Source organism: Adiantum capillus-veneris, chromosome 11, assembly GCF_014529385.1.
Source record: "Adiantum capillus-veneris isolate H3 chromosome 11, ASM1452938v2, whole genome shotgun sequence".
Lineage (NCBI taxonomy): Eukaryota > Viridiplantae > Streptophyta > Polypodiopsida > Polypodiales > Pteridaceae > Adiantum > Adiantum capillus-veneris.
Window position 1 is genome coordinate 132,472,238 of NC_140941.1, and position 10,638 is coordinate 132,482,875.

At 39.1% G+C, this 10,638-nt stretch overlaps 2 protein-coding genes across 6 annotated transcripts; both read left to right on the forward strand.

The window, feature by feature from the left end:
* Nucleotides 1-348: 348 nt before the first annotated feature.
* On the forward strand, nt 349-2,790 carry LOC147448026 (uncharacterized). 5 transcript variants are annotated; one of them, XM_086524475.1, is made up of 5 exons: nt 366-1,286; nt 1,503-1,566; nt 2,237-2,247; nt 2,313-2,369; nt 2,654-2,680. In XM_086524475.1, the coding sequence occupies exons 1-5, from the start codon at nt 1,206-1,208 to the stop codon at nt 2,678-2,680; spliced, it is 240 nt and encodes a 79-aa protein (XP_086380601.1). In that variant the 5' UTR covers nt 366-1,205. The 5 variants fall into 5 exon arrangements, 2 of the variants coding, with proteins under 2 accessions (XP_086380601.1, XP_086380603.1); XM_086524477.1 differs by having other exon boundaries at nt 368-1,286; nt 2,237-2,369; nt 2,654-2,790; XR_015189740.1 differs by lacking the exons at nt 1,503-1,566; nt 2,237-2,247 and having other exon boundaries at nt 365-1,286; nt 2,249-2,369; nt 2,654-2,667.
* On the forward strand, nt 2,683-4,022 carry LOC147448027 (uncharacterized). The gene is made up of 6 exons (XM_086523924.1): nt 2,683-2,821; nt 2,918-3,016; nt 3,106-3,143; nt 3,239-3,245; nt 3,328-3,440; nt 3,553-4,022. The coding sequence occupies exons 1-6, from the start codon at nt 2,811-2,813 to the stop codon at nt 3,594-3,596; spliced, it is 312 nt and encodes a 103-aa protein (XP_086380050.1). The 5' UTR covers nt 2,683-2,810; the 3' UTR covers nt 3,597-4,022.
* Nucleotides 4,023-10,638: the final 6,616 nt, after the last annotated feature.

The following is a 10,638-nucleotide window of genomic DNA, read 5'->3' on the forward strand; positions in this document are numbered from 1 at the left end:
TGATAGTCCAAAAATGATGATTGATTGAAATAAGATAGTGGACACTCGTTTAAATTTTAAATGAAGAGTGTGTAAACTTATCATGTCTTTAGTTTTGAAATATAAAGTGAATTACTCATTTCTTTAGTGACCTCTGCTAGTTAGGTGTTGGCATAGAAATAGGGAGAAGGTATTTTTGGCCTGCGCAAAGGGCAAAGGGCAAAGGCCAGGCTAAAAATACTAAGTTTAATAGGAAAATAAAATTCAAAGAGAAAAATTTCCATTGATTGAAATAGGAACGAATCACTTATTAAAGAGAGAAGTGTAAAGGCAATTTTGAGAATTTTTATCGTGGACAGATATGGAAGATTTACATCATGATTGGAAATATAATATTCACCCTTGTGATGTGAGGTGTGCTCTGATGACGTTAGGGTGCTTCCGTTGGAAAGATTGTAGAGATCGACAGTGGAATGCGCTAGGCCCTTCTTCTCTAGCAGCTTGGCATTGATGTTGCTGTTGTGGACATTATGTCAGAGATACTCAATGAGTAGGTGAAAATCTCTACTTCTTAGACACGCATGCTTGTGATGGTGCCAAATTTTTGAAGGATGGCTCTGCAGCTGGCCGAGATCTCTTTCTATGTCGGCCCCCCAAGCTACTGATTTTAGATCATCAATTGGAGACACACTGATTGCCCGAGCATTGTCTTGCATCCTATGCCAGGGTACTGCACTTTTTGTTGGTGAGGTCTGAGGTTACAATGGCTGCACATTCAATATGAAGAAATGGTTGCAACGGAACGCTTCCAATGGGTGGGCGATCGAAATGGAGATGAGCTGTCGTACTGGCCTTTGTTCCACGAACCTTTCTCTGCTGTGCTAAGCGAAGCTTTCCTCTGGCAATCTTGAGTTGCCGTGACCTTTCTGCAGTGCTTGGCAATGATGACGACCTAGCAGCCAATGTTAAAGATAAGCTAGACAAGTCATGAGCTCTGGCTGTAGATGCCTTAGCTGAAGAAATGTCGCATCCAGCAGGTCTCGTTGTTGCAAGCGAGGGATCATCGCGCAAAAGTGATTTTAAGCTAAAGGGTCTACTCTTATAACACATCTCCTGCAGCTGAAGTATAATTGTTCATCTTCTAGTTCTGTTGTGTAGTCAACGAGGCCTACCTGTTGATCTTCCATTGAATTTTGACGAAGACAAATCCCCAGCCGCAGAGCTATATGAAGGGGAACAAAACGCTCATCCAACAGGTCACTCCTACGATAATCATGCGAGCCAAGGTGCGCATGAGATTGCACCAGGTAATCCTCAAGTTATAACTATCGCATAAAATTATTAGTTGAGGAGGCACCGTGCATGTTTGGCTAGTTTTTGTTGAATTTCTTTGTTTAGGTACTCTGGATTTACTCCTTCATTAGTTAGCCATGCCGCACTGTGCATGTTTTCTGCAATTTTTTTATGTGCAGTCCATCGTGAAAACTCGATCATTAACTCGCAATGTCTAATTTCTGCAATAGAAGAGATTCATGGAGAACAAAAAAGCAAGTGATCCAATGCTTATAGCAGATTGGAAAGCAAAAAGTAAGATACTCAACGTTCTTTGCCGTTGCACACTAGCTTCCATCATATCACCAGCAGGCACAATACTGTGATATTCAACTCGACACACCCAAGCCGGTCGGTTATCATTCGTGTTGTCGACCCATTGTTTAGTTGAAAGTGATCCTAAAAAACTGTTTTAGAGGTTGCAGATGCAATATCATCATTGCCCAAGTGATTCAAAATTGCCTCAAATTCTGTCACATCATCTGGCCGATGATTTTTGAATCACATTAGGAGCAACAACCAGATATATATAACCAATTGCCAAAATATTGATTGCCACGAGTAGAAAAACACTTGTTGATCATGATGCGGGAGCCACTTTTTACAAGAACCATCTCTATCTAATTGTATGCTCAGTACACATTTTTACAGCATGATGCAGCTTGCAACCAAGAATACTCTAGGGTTTATGCACATACGAGCTCACCATAGGCTATCTGTTGTATGAAGGATTGTAGAAAATGAGCTACCTGGTTTTCTTCATGAAATACTGATTTCTATAGAATTACATTGAAAATTGTGTCTACTACTTGATTGTCCTACACATGTTCCATCCATATAACTTGAAAAATGTTTGCTATGCATGTATGCTGTATATGATCTGTCTTGGAGAAGTTGATGCTCCCAGCTAATGATGGATTTGTAGGAGTAATTCCAGTAGTTGCTCTTTCGACTTGCTGCAATCTCAAGGTGCTGGACCTCAGCTTCTATCATCTACATAGCGAGATACCTCTTGGGATTGGGTGCCTATGAGGCTTGGAGAGCTTGTTGATATTGAGGTACAGCTTCCTTCTGGGTCTATTACCTGTTCATTTCTCCAATTTCACTGAAATGCAATGGCTCCTACTCTCCAACAAGAGGTTTTGAACACAACCCATGTCAATGTAGTTAACCCTGCCACCTTATGCCTATGTGTCAAAAGATAACAAGACATCTGAGAGATGCATCAGTGGTGGTGCATGTGTGGTATCCATTAATCATAACCACTTTACAGTGTTGTCATGGGCCAACAACATTGCTATGGGAATTCTCATAGCTTTTTCACTCATGCGTATGTTGATAGTGTGGAGAATCTTCATGTGAGGGCTAAGAAGAGACAAAGCGGCACAAAGTGCACCACGGAAGCTCTCCTCCTATTTCTCCCCTCTTTTGATCATCCCTTTTACTGTCATGGAATCGTTGTGGAAATCTGGAGTTGGCTGCCAGCAATGCGATGATTCATGATGCCAAGGTATAATTGTCGTCATTCTTGCATCAGGTTCTTGATGAGTTAAAACTCATAAACTTGCACAAATTGCTTTTTGTCATGTGCATTCACGATAAACAGGACCCCACCCAACAACCACCTGTGGAGCTTCAAGGTACAAGGACACCCACTGTGCCTTCGTATAAGCAAGCAAGAGCAAGTGGGAATGTGTCGCTGCAGGTGCATACTATACAAATCCTCTTCTAACACCTAATAACATTCATTTCTTGATTTATCAGTTTGCTTGTATATTATGTCTACTGTTGCAGGTATACCTCGCTTGGCTATTTCTTCCATGGCATTGCTGGTTCTTCTACTTCCCGCATCGCATCATCGGCAGCATCCTCGGATACCCAAGCTCTTCCATCCTGTTGTGCTCGGAAAGGCTTTGATTGACATGAGATAAGAAGTGTGGTTTATTCTCGAATGCACAATTTTTTTTTGAAGAGCTTCCAATCCAAAATGAATCCCTTGGGTTGTGCTTATTGCAGGGTTTGTCTTATTATGGGTAGGGCTCAAAATCTTTGGGTTGTTGTCAGCAATTGTGGAGCCAAGGCTTTCGCTTTGAAATTCTTTATCTTGGATTGCATTAATCGGGTGCAAGGTGAGGAAGCTACGGACCACTATTAACATAATCGAAATCTAGGCTTCTCTTCAAATACAAGTAAATATGGTTGCAATTTTGACTAATTTTTTACTTCTGGACTTGCTTCCAGGAAACTATCATGAGCTATTTTCAGTGCACATAAAGATTCTTTAGGCTGGGACATCATCTCTTGGAGTGCACTTTTTGTAGGGAATATATGCACAACATGGACGAGGTCATAGGTTATGTGAATTGGATGCAAATCAAGGGTCTCTCTGCAATGGAAACACTTGTGCTTGCATCTGGAAGGCAACTCAACATAGGCACCATGCTGGTCAATGTGTATGCAATTTGTGCCTCAACACAAGTAGCCTTTGATGACCTTCTGGTCAAGGATGCCTATTGTATTGCATTTATTGTAGTATAGGACAACATGGGCAGAGCAAAGAGAATCTAGATTGTTTTGATTGGCACCAATTGATGGCTTGTCTCTAGATGCAATCATCTTGTGCCTGGTGCTTGCATCTTGAAGGCAATGGAGTTGTTCATGCAAGGCAATAAGATACATGGTATTTGAGTGAAATACACGTTGATGGCTTGTCTCTAGATGCAATCACCCTATGCTTGATGCTTGCATTTTGAAGGCAGTGGAGTTGTTCATGCAAGGCAGTAAGATACATGTTGTTACTTGAGTGAAATACATCTCGTTATTTGCGGTAGCAGTGTACCTAAAAAGACATACTTAGGGAGTACTCTAGTTAGTATACGTATGCTGGTTATGGTCCTCAAAGCGTAGTTATTGACTGGGTTTTGGTCCAAGGTGTAGCCCTTTGGGCTGTAGTTATTGCAAGGAATGTCCACGGTAGAGCGAAGTTGTGAGCTATTTCTCCTAGATGCAAGTTGACTTAGGTGAGGACCTCTCTGTAAATGCAATTGCATATGCTTGCATCTTGCCTGAGCTTGCTATTACCATGGCAACTCTTGTAATTTGATCACTTTCTCAATTTCTAGAAATCTATAATCGGTCGTTAGGGTCATCTCTTGGAAAATAGATTGATGGAGGTGTAGAGGTGATAGTGGTCATTTATGGGCCAACCAATTAAAAATGGAGTCTTTGGCTATGCCCATCTTTTCTAAGATGAGAATATGTCCAATATTTATGTATTTGCAATGGGTAGATGTCAGATCTCTCTTCACTTCTCAAGGTTAGTTAGGTTACTGATGATCACATTGCACAACACCAAACAACCAGCTACTATTTTCTGATCGTGATTTTCTCGTCGTCTTGCATGCATATATATATGGTATGTAAACAATTTGTTTGAAATGTCTAATGCAACAAGAACTCATGCAATTGGGCCCCAATATTGTGGACCCTCGTAATAATGATATAGTGAAGAATTTACATGAAGAGCTTGTTAGTGAAGGTATGGTAGGCCTTGTGATTTTATCACTTGTTCCAATATGATTCGGATGCCTTGAATTCTTAGCTTGCGTCCTCTCACCTTGCTTTCTGTCGTGTGCGACTTGCCTTGTTTGGGAACAAGGTGAAGAGGCACGAAGGCCTCCTAAGTTAAAGGGGGAATGATATTTTTTTGGAAAGTAAGTTTAAATGAGTGTTGTAGTCACATGAATGTTTTATTGTGTTTCTAAATTAAATTATATTTTTCATTAAAAATATATAATCACAAATGGTTTATATATTAAAAAAGACCCCAGTTAAATAATAAGATGTCTCTTCTTTCACAAGGGACGGAGATAGTTCTATAAAACTTATTTTGTACGATTTTGACGTCCAATGAGTTGTAGTGTAGTGGTAGTGTTGTTCAGTATGTACCTGTTAGATTCAATTCAATCACCCCGATACACATTGTGCTGAAAAGTGGACGATAAAACTACTCTTCCGAGGGGGTAAGGGTTGTTAATTTTTTTGGTGCCAATGGACAACCATTCTTTTTTGAATTTCTTTCATTTGTTCTTGTGAACCCAACCATAATCTCAAATGGGTTTATATATTAAAAAAAAGCTCCACTTAAATACTAAGGTAAAAGACGCACATTACATATTATTCTTTGAAAACAAAAATAAAATAAAATAAAATAAAAGTAATAAAATAAATATATTTAAAACTAAAAAAATAATAATGTTTTCATTAAAAAATAGATTTAATAAGTCTAAAGAATAATAAATCAGTTAAATAATTTAATAAAATGAATCTTTGTGGAGTCTTTAAACAAAAGGACTCTTTACAAGTGAAAGTATATAAAAAAAAATTATTGAAACAATACTTCACACGATGGATCAAACTCTTATGAATACTCTTCAATCTTTTGTTCTAAAAAACATTACGGTTAAAACCCCAGTTTAAGAACCTCTAAGCCAATGTCGGGTGCATTTTTTGATTGTTGCAGAGTTTTGACTTCTCTCTAGTGCGGAACATAGATGGCGTTAAGGTTGAGTTGTAGCAAAAATTTGAGGAGCTATCGTATCTCTGACAATGTGTGCGGTAGTGAAAAAAGTTTTCCTTTGTTTAAAAAAGGGCTTCCAACAACAGGATCGATAAGGGTGATATCACGAATAAGAGCGCCACATGAGATCTAGCCCATGCGTTAGCCAACAAGAAAGCGAAATGCCATCATGTAACCATCTCACCAAACCCACTTGCTTGTACAAGAATTGACGCTCTCTAAATTCATTATTTAACCCATGTCTGTCTCTCTTCACGGAGTCACCCCATTATTGGCCCCGTATCCTAAGGATCAAACTCCCATGAATACTCTTTAATCCTTTGTTCTTTAAAGTCTTTTTAAGCATGCTAAAAAAAAATGAAAGCAACATTGGAAAATAGCATTTGAAATCGAAAGGAAATGCTTTCTTTCTTTTCAATCCTTAGGCGTAAAAGGACACATACTGATTTCATCGGAAAATAGCATTTGAAAGGAAATGCTTTCTTTCTCTCAATTTCTAAAGGGACACATGTCAAGCAAAAAAAATTGAACGACCTTCACCGATATGGATACTAAAGCCTTAAGGAGGCTAAAAATCAATTTTCCAAAGATACAAAATTCCTTCCCTTTAATTTTCCAAGAGGAAATTTTTGAAAACTAGGTTTATTTTTTGGATTTTTACATTATTTTTCTCTATTTTGGGGTGGAATTTTTTCTTTTCCCCTTGCCCTCAACTAGCATTTTTGGCTTTCTAAAAGAAACCCTTAGTGTTGGGTTGGGTTAGGAGCCTTTCATAGTTTTCAATGCACCATGGAGACTTACCTTTCATTTCAAATCTTGTCTTTACTTTTCATGCATTCTATTGTTTTAGAATGTTGAAGTAAAGTTTCACCTTACATAATTTTAGTAAATTTTACACACACATACACATATATGTTTTTTTTGCATCCTATTGTTTTAGAATGCTAAAGTGAAGCTTCACCTTGCATAATTTAATAAATTCTACACACACGCACATATTAATTAGTTCTTTTTATTTCACCTTTCATTTCACAACTTCACATGGCTTTACATTTCTTGCATTCTATAGCTTTATTCCAATTAGTGTTAACATTCAAGAAAGTCTCTTTTATTAAGCGGTTACTAATCGAGTTTCCTCCTCACAAAGAAAAAAATCGAAAATACTAGCATTAATTTTGAGATTTGCAAAATGTTTGGATGACTTTCTCACATATTTCATCCGTTTTTCTTTCGTTTATCATGGTTTGCAGCTAGCTAGTCTCGATTTTCAATCGGCTCAAAGCAATCCTTTCCCAAACACTGATACTAGTTTAAACAATTTTATCACTTTCTTATTGTTTTTGAAAGCCGCCGTGACCCTTTCACTTGTTTATATTGAGAATGGCACGATACTAGGTTGAGACACATTTTTCTCGAACACATCATTGGTTTTTTTTTTTTTGGGGGGGGGGGGGGGGACGAGTGCTCTCTTTGGATGTTTCTCTTGCAAGCTACCGACCATAGAGATCCAAGGATTAGAGAACTGATCCTTCCTCAAACATTATAGAAACCACGCTAAGGCCTTATAAAGGCCAAAAAGGGTATGAAATCTAGGAAGATGCAAAGGTGCTAGGAGGGAAAGACAGGGCATTGGAGCTGCAAAGTGACAAGTAGCACATGGTAGTAGGCTACACGATGCCTTGGGCATGGCCTTCATGTGAGGAGATAGTTTTATCAACTAATAGCATGTTGAAGATGCTTACAAGAGCACTTACGTGGTGGCCTTCGTTGAGTGTTCGGGAAATAGGTGTCTCAACTAACAATCATGCTGCTTTGAAATTCCAAAATGCTGGTTTAGAGAAAGATGAAAAGAAAAAATCTCTCCTAGATTTTGAGAAAAATAATGTTAAAATTATCTTTAATTTTCAAATTTTCCTCTTGAAAAATCCATAAAAAGAATTGTGGTGTCTGGTTGTCAAAATTATTTTTTGCGAACACTGCCTTCGTCAATCATGTTGTTCACTAATCTTTTTCCATATGTAACGGAGCTCAGCAAGATTCACCTGGGTAAGGGACTCCTTCACATTTTGGAGACTAGCTCGCGCTACCCGCCTTCGGTGGGTCTCGCTCGCTCTTACCATGACACACATGGTATTTATAAGGTGTGAGAACAAACTTTCTTCTAAAAACTTTCTTGGCTATGTCTTGGTGGGACACACCCTGTGAGATGAGTGCAATCCAAAAGAGGACATCTTGCATAGCAAGTTCATCAAGAACCTCCCATATAGGAAGTTTAAAATGAGACCACATCTAGTATACATGTCAATCAAAGCATTGAAAATTAGGGAGGACCAACTATTGGGTAGTCATAGAGAGAGAAAGAACCGCTTGAGGGTGGGAATGAGGGACTAAATGAGTTGCAGCAATGCTCAATGAAAATTTCTTGATGGTGGCCAAACATGAAGAACAGAGGGAGTGAGCGATGAGCCAATGCGGAATTGAACTCACCGTTTTGGTTTTAGCCTTTAGATCGCAGCTTATGACACGTGTAAAGGTTCTTTCTTTGCCATTATATTATAATTTTATATACTTGGAGGGGCACCTTTTAATCACAAAAAACTACACTTTTACATTAAATATAGCTTAAGGACTTGCCGCCTCAAGATTCGGATCCACTGGAGGCAATGTCCACCTTGGATGGGAGCCCATCTGGGACGTGAACGAACCAAAAGAAGAATGTGATGGCTGCTCCCCACGAGGTGACATCTACATTACAGGTTGATAATGATCAAAACCTAACACTATATCTAATCTGCACATTGCTACATGCGTACATTCAATCCTCTCTTTACACCTAAACATACGTATATAGAAGGTAGAGATAGATAGAGACTAAAGTTTTGGTTACTACTTAGCTTTTGAAATAATGTACTCAAGTAACTACACCCGTGGTTTAAAAATTTGTTTATTGCAAAGAGTAGTGGAGTGGGTTTAACAGTGCTAAGTTGGCATCGGTTCCTATCGAGCTTGCTAATAGCTCAAAAATGGTTAAGCCGTAGGCAAGCCTAAAAAAACTCCATTATTATTAATTAAGAACATGATTCTCGATGGTGTCCCCCGACCCCTGTAAACAGGCATGCCAATTGAGATAATAAATCCCAGTTCCACTTACTCTATTGCAATGAACAACTCCAACCTTTCATAGATTAAAGGAGTGCATATATTCTTAGGTAGAGAAGAGAATGAAACCTACGCTCTAATCACTAACTATCTATCGCTACGCTCTCTTTCTCTCTCCTTCCCCTCTCTCGCTATCTTCCTCTCTCTCTCTCCCTCTCTCTATATATCTCTCCCTCTTTTCCTCTCTTTCTCTCTCTCTCTCTCTCTCTCTCTCTCTCTCTCTCTCTCTCTTTCTTTCTCTACCTCTTTCTATCTCCCCCTCTACCTATCCCTCTTCCCTCTCTATCTCCCTCTTTCCCTCTCTCTCTCTACCTAAACCCTAGCTTAGAGCCTACCCTAAACCCTCTACCTACAGCCTAACCCTCTCTCCCCATTGCTAAACCTAAATCCTACCCTAAAGCATAAGCCCTAACCTAAAGGCTACCCTCTATCCCAAACCTAACCCTAACCCTAACTCTACCTACCCTAACCCTCTCTACCTACATCCCGAACCCTAAACCCTCTAAACTCTAAACCCATCTATACTCTTTACCCTTAACCTAATCCTAATCACACCCACACCCTAAACCTAATGCTTAAACTCTAATCATATCAACACTCTAAATCATACCTCTCTCTAATCTCTCGTCTCTCTCTCACACCTCTCTCTAATCTCTCGTCTCTCTCTCACGCCTCTCTCTAACTTACTTTTAACATTTTATTTTAAACTTTAAAGAGAAGTTTTTTACTACTTTTTTATACCCTTCTCTTTTTTTGTCTCAAATTTATTCCCTCTCACTATCTTTTTCACACACAATCTACATTACTTACAAATTAAGTAGTTTTCTTGTTTTTTTCTCTAATCCATTTCAATATTAACTAATCCACTCTAAACACACTTCCCTCTCATTTCCTCTCTCTCTTTTTTCCACTAATTGCAAGCAATCAACTAATGCAAGCAATCAAACCGAAAGCATTCGAAACGCAAGCAATCAAAGACACCAAATCAAAGACAAATCACAAGCAATAACCATGCTAGAGGTAAGATTTGTGGTTTTTGATTTTGTATGTATGGAATAGAGAGAGTTGAAAATAATGGGGGTGGGGAGGGGATATAAAAAAAACTTACCTTTCATAGGTGCCTTGATGCGTCTTCTACCGATTGAGCATCTAAAGCAGGTGTTTGTCACCCTTCTCCTATGATCGATGACGAAGAAAATCCTCCAAAATGTGTGTTTATGTGTGTGTGTGTGTGTGTGTGTGTGTGTGTGTGTGTGTGTGTGTGAGAGAGAGAGAGGAGAGAGAGAGAGAGAGAGAGAGAGAGAGAGAGAGGGGGGGGGGGGGGGGGGGGAAGAAGCAATGTGAAGAGCAGGCGTGATGGTGAGGAAAGAAGTAGAACAATAGGGCATGCCGAATACGTGGCATGCCTTGCAGTTAGTCTTTTAAATTTCGTCAGTTATTATCGGAGATATTACCGCATCTGTTATTGTGTCTATTATCTGGCTATTACATTGTACAATAAAAGGGGGGCGTTTGCCAGGTATTTGAAGTTGCAGATACCTCTTTTTTTTCCAAACCTTTAATTCCCTTCAAACGCCCCTTTTGTACAC

Excerpts from the sequence above, each read along its gene's own strand:
- LOC147448026 (XM_086524477.1), top strand. The coding sequence starts at position 1,206 with ATGAAGGGGAACAAAACGCTCATCCAACAGGTCACTCCTACGATAATC. Across the intron at positions 1,287-1,502 it reads TGCGCATGAGATTGCACCAG|AAGAGATTCATGGAGAACAA; the intron begins GTAATCCTCAAG and ends TTTCTGCAATAG. Across the intron at positions 1,567-2,236 it reads AGCAGATTGGAAAGCAAAAA|GAGTAATTCCAGTAGTTGCT; the intron begins GTAAGATACTCA and ends ATGGATTTGTAG.
- LOC147448027 (XM_086523924.1), top strand. Across the intron at positions 3,017-3,105 it reads GTGGGAATGTGTCGCTGCAG|GTATACCTCGCTTGGCTATT; the intron begins GTGCATACTATA and ends CTACTGTTGCAG. Across the intron at positions 3,441-3,552 it reads TTGCATTAATCGGGTGCAAG|GAAACTATCATGAGCTATTT; the intron begins GTGAGGAAGCTA and ends ACTTGCTTCCAG.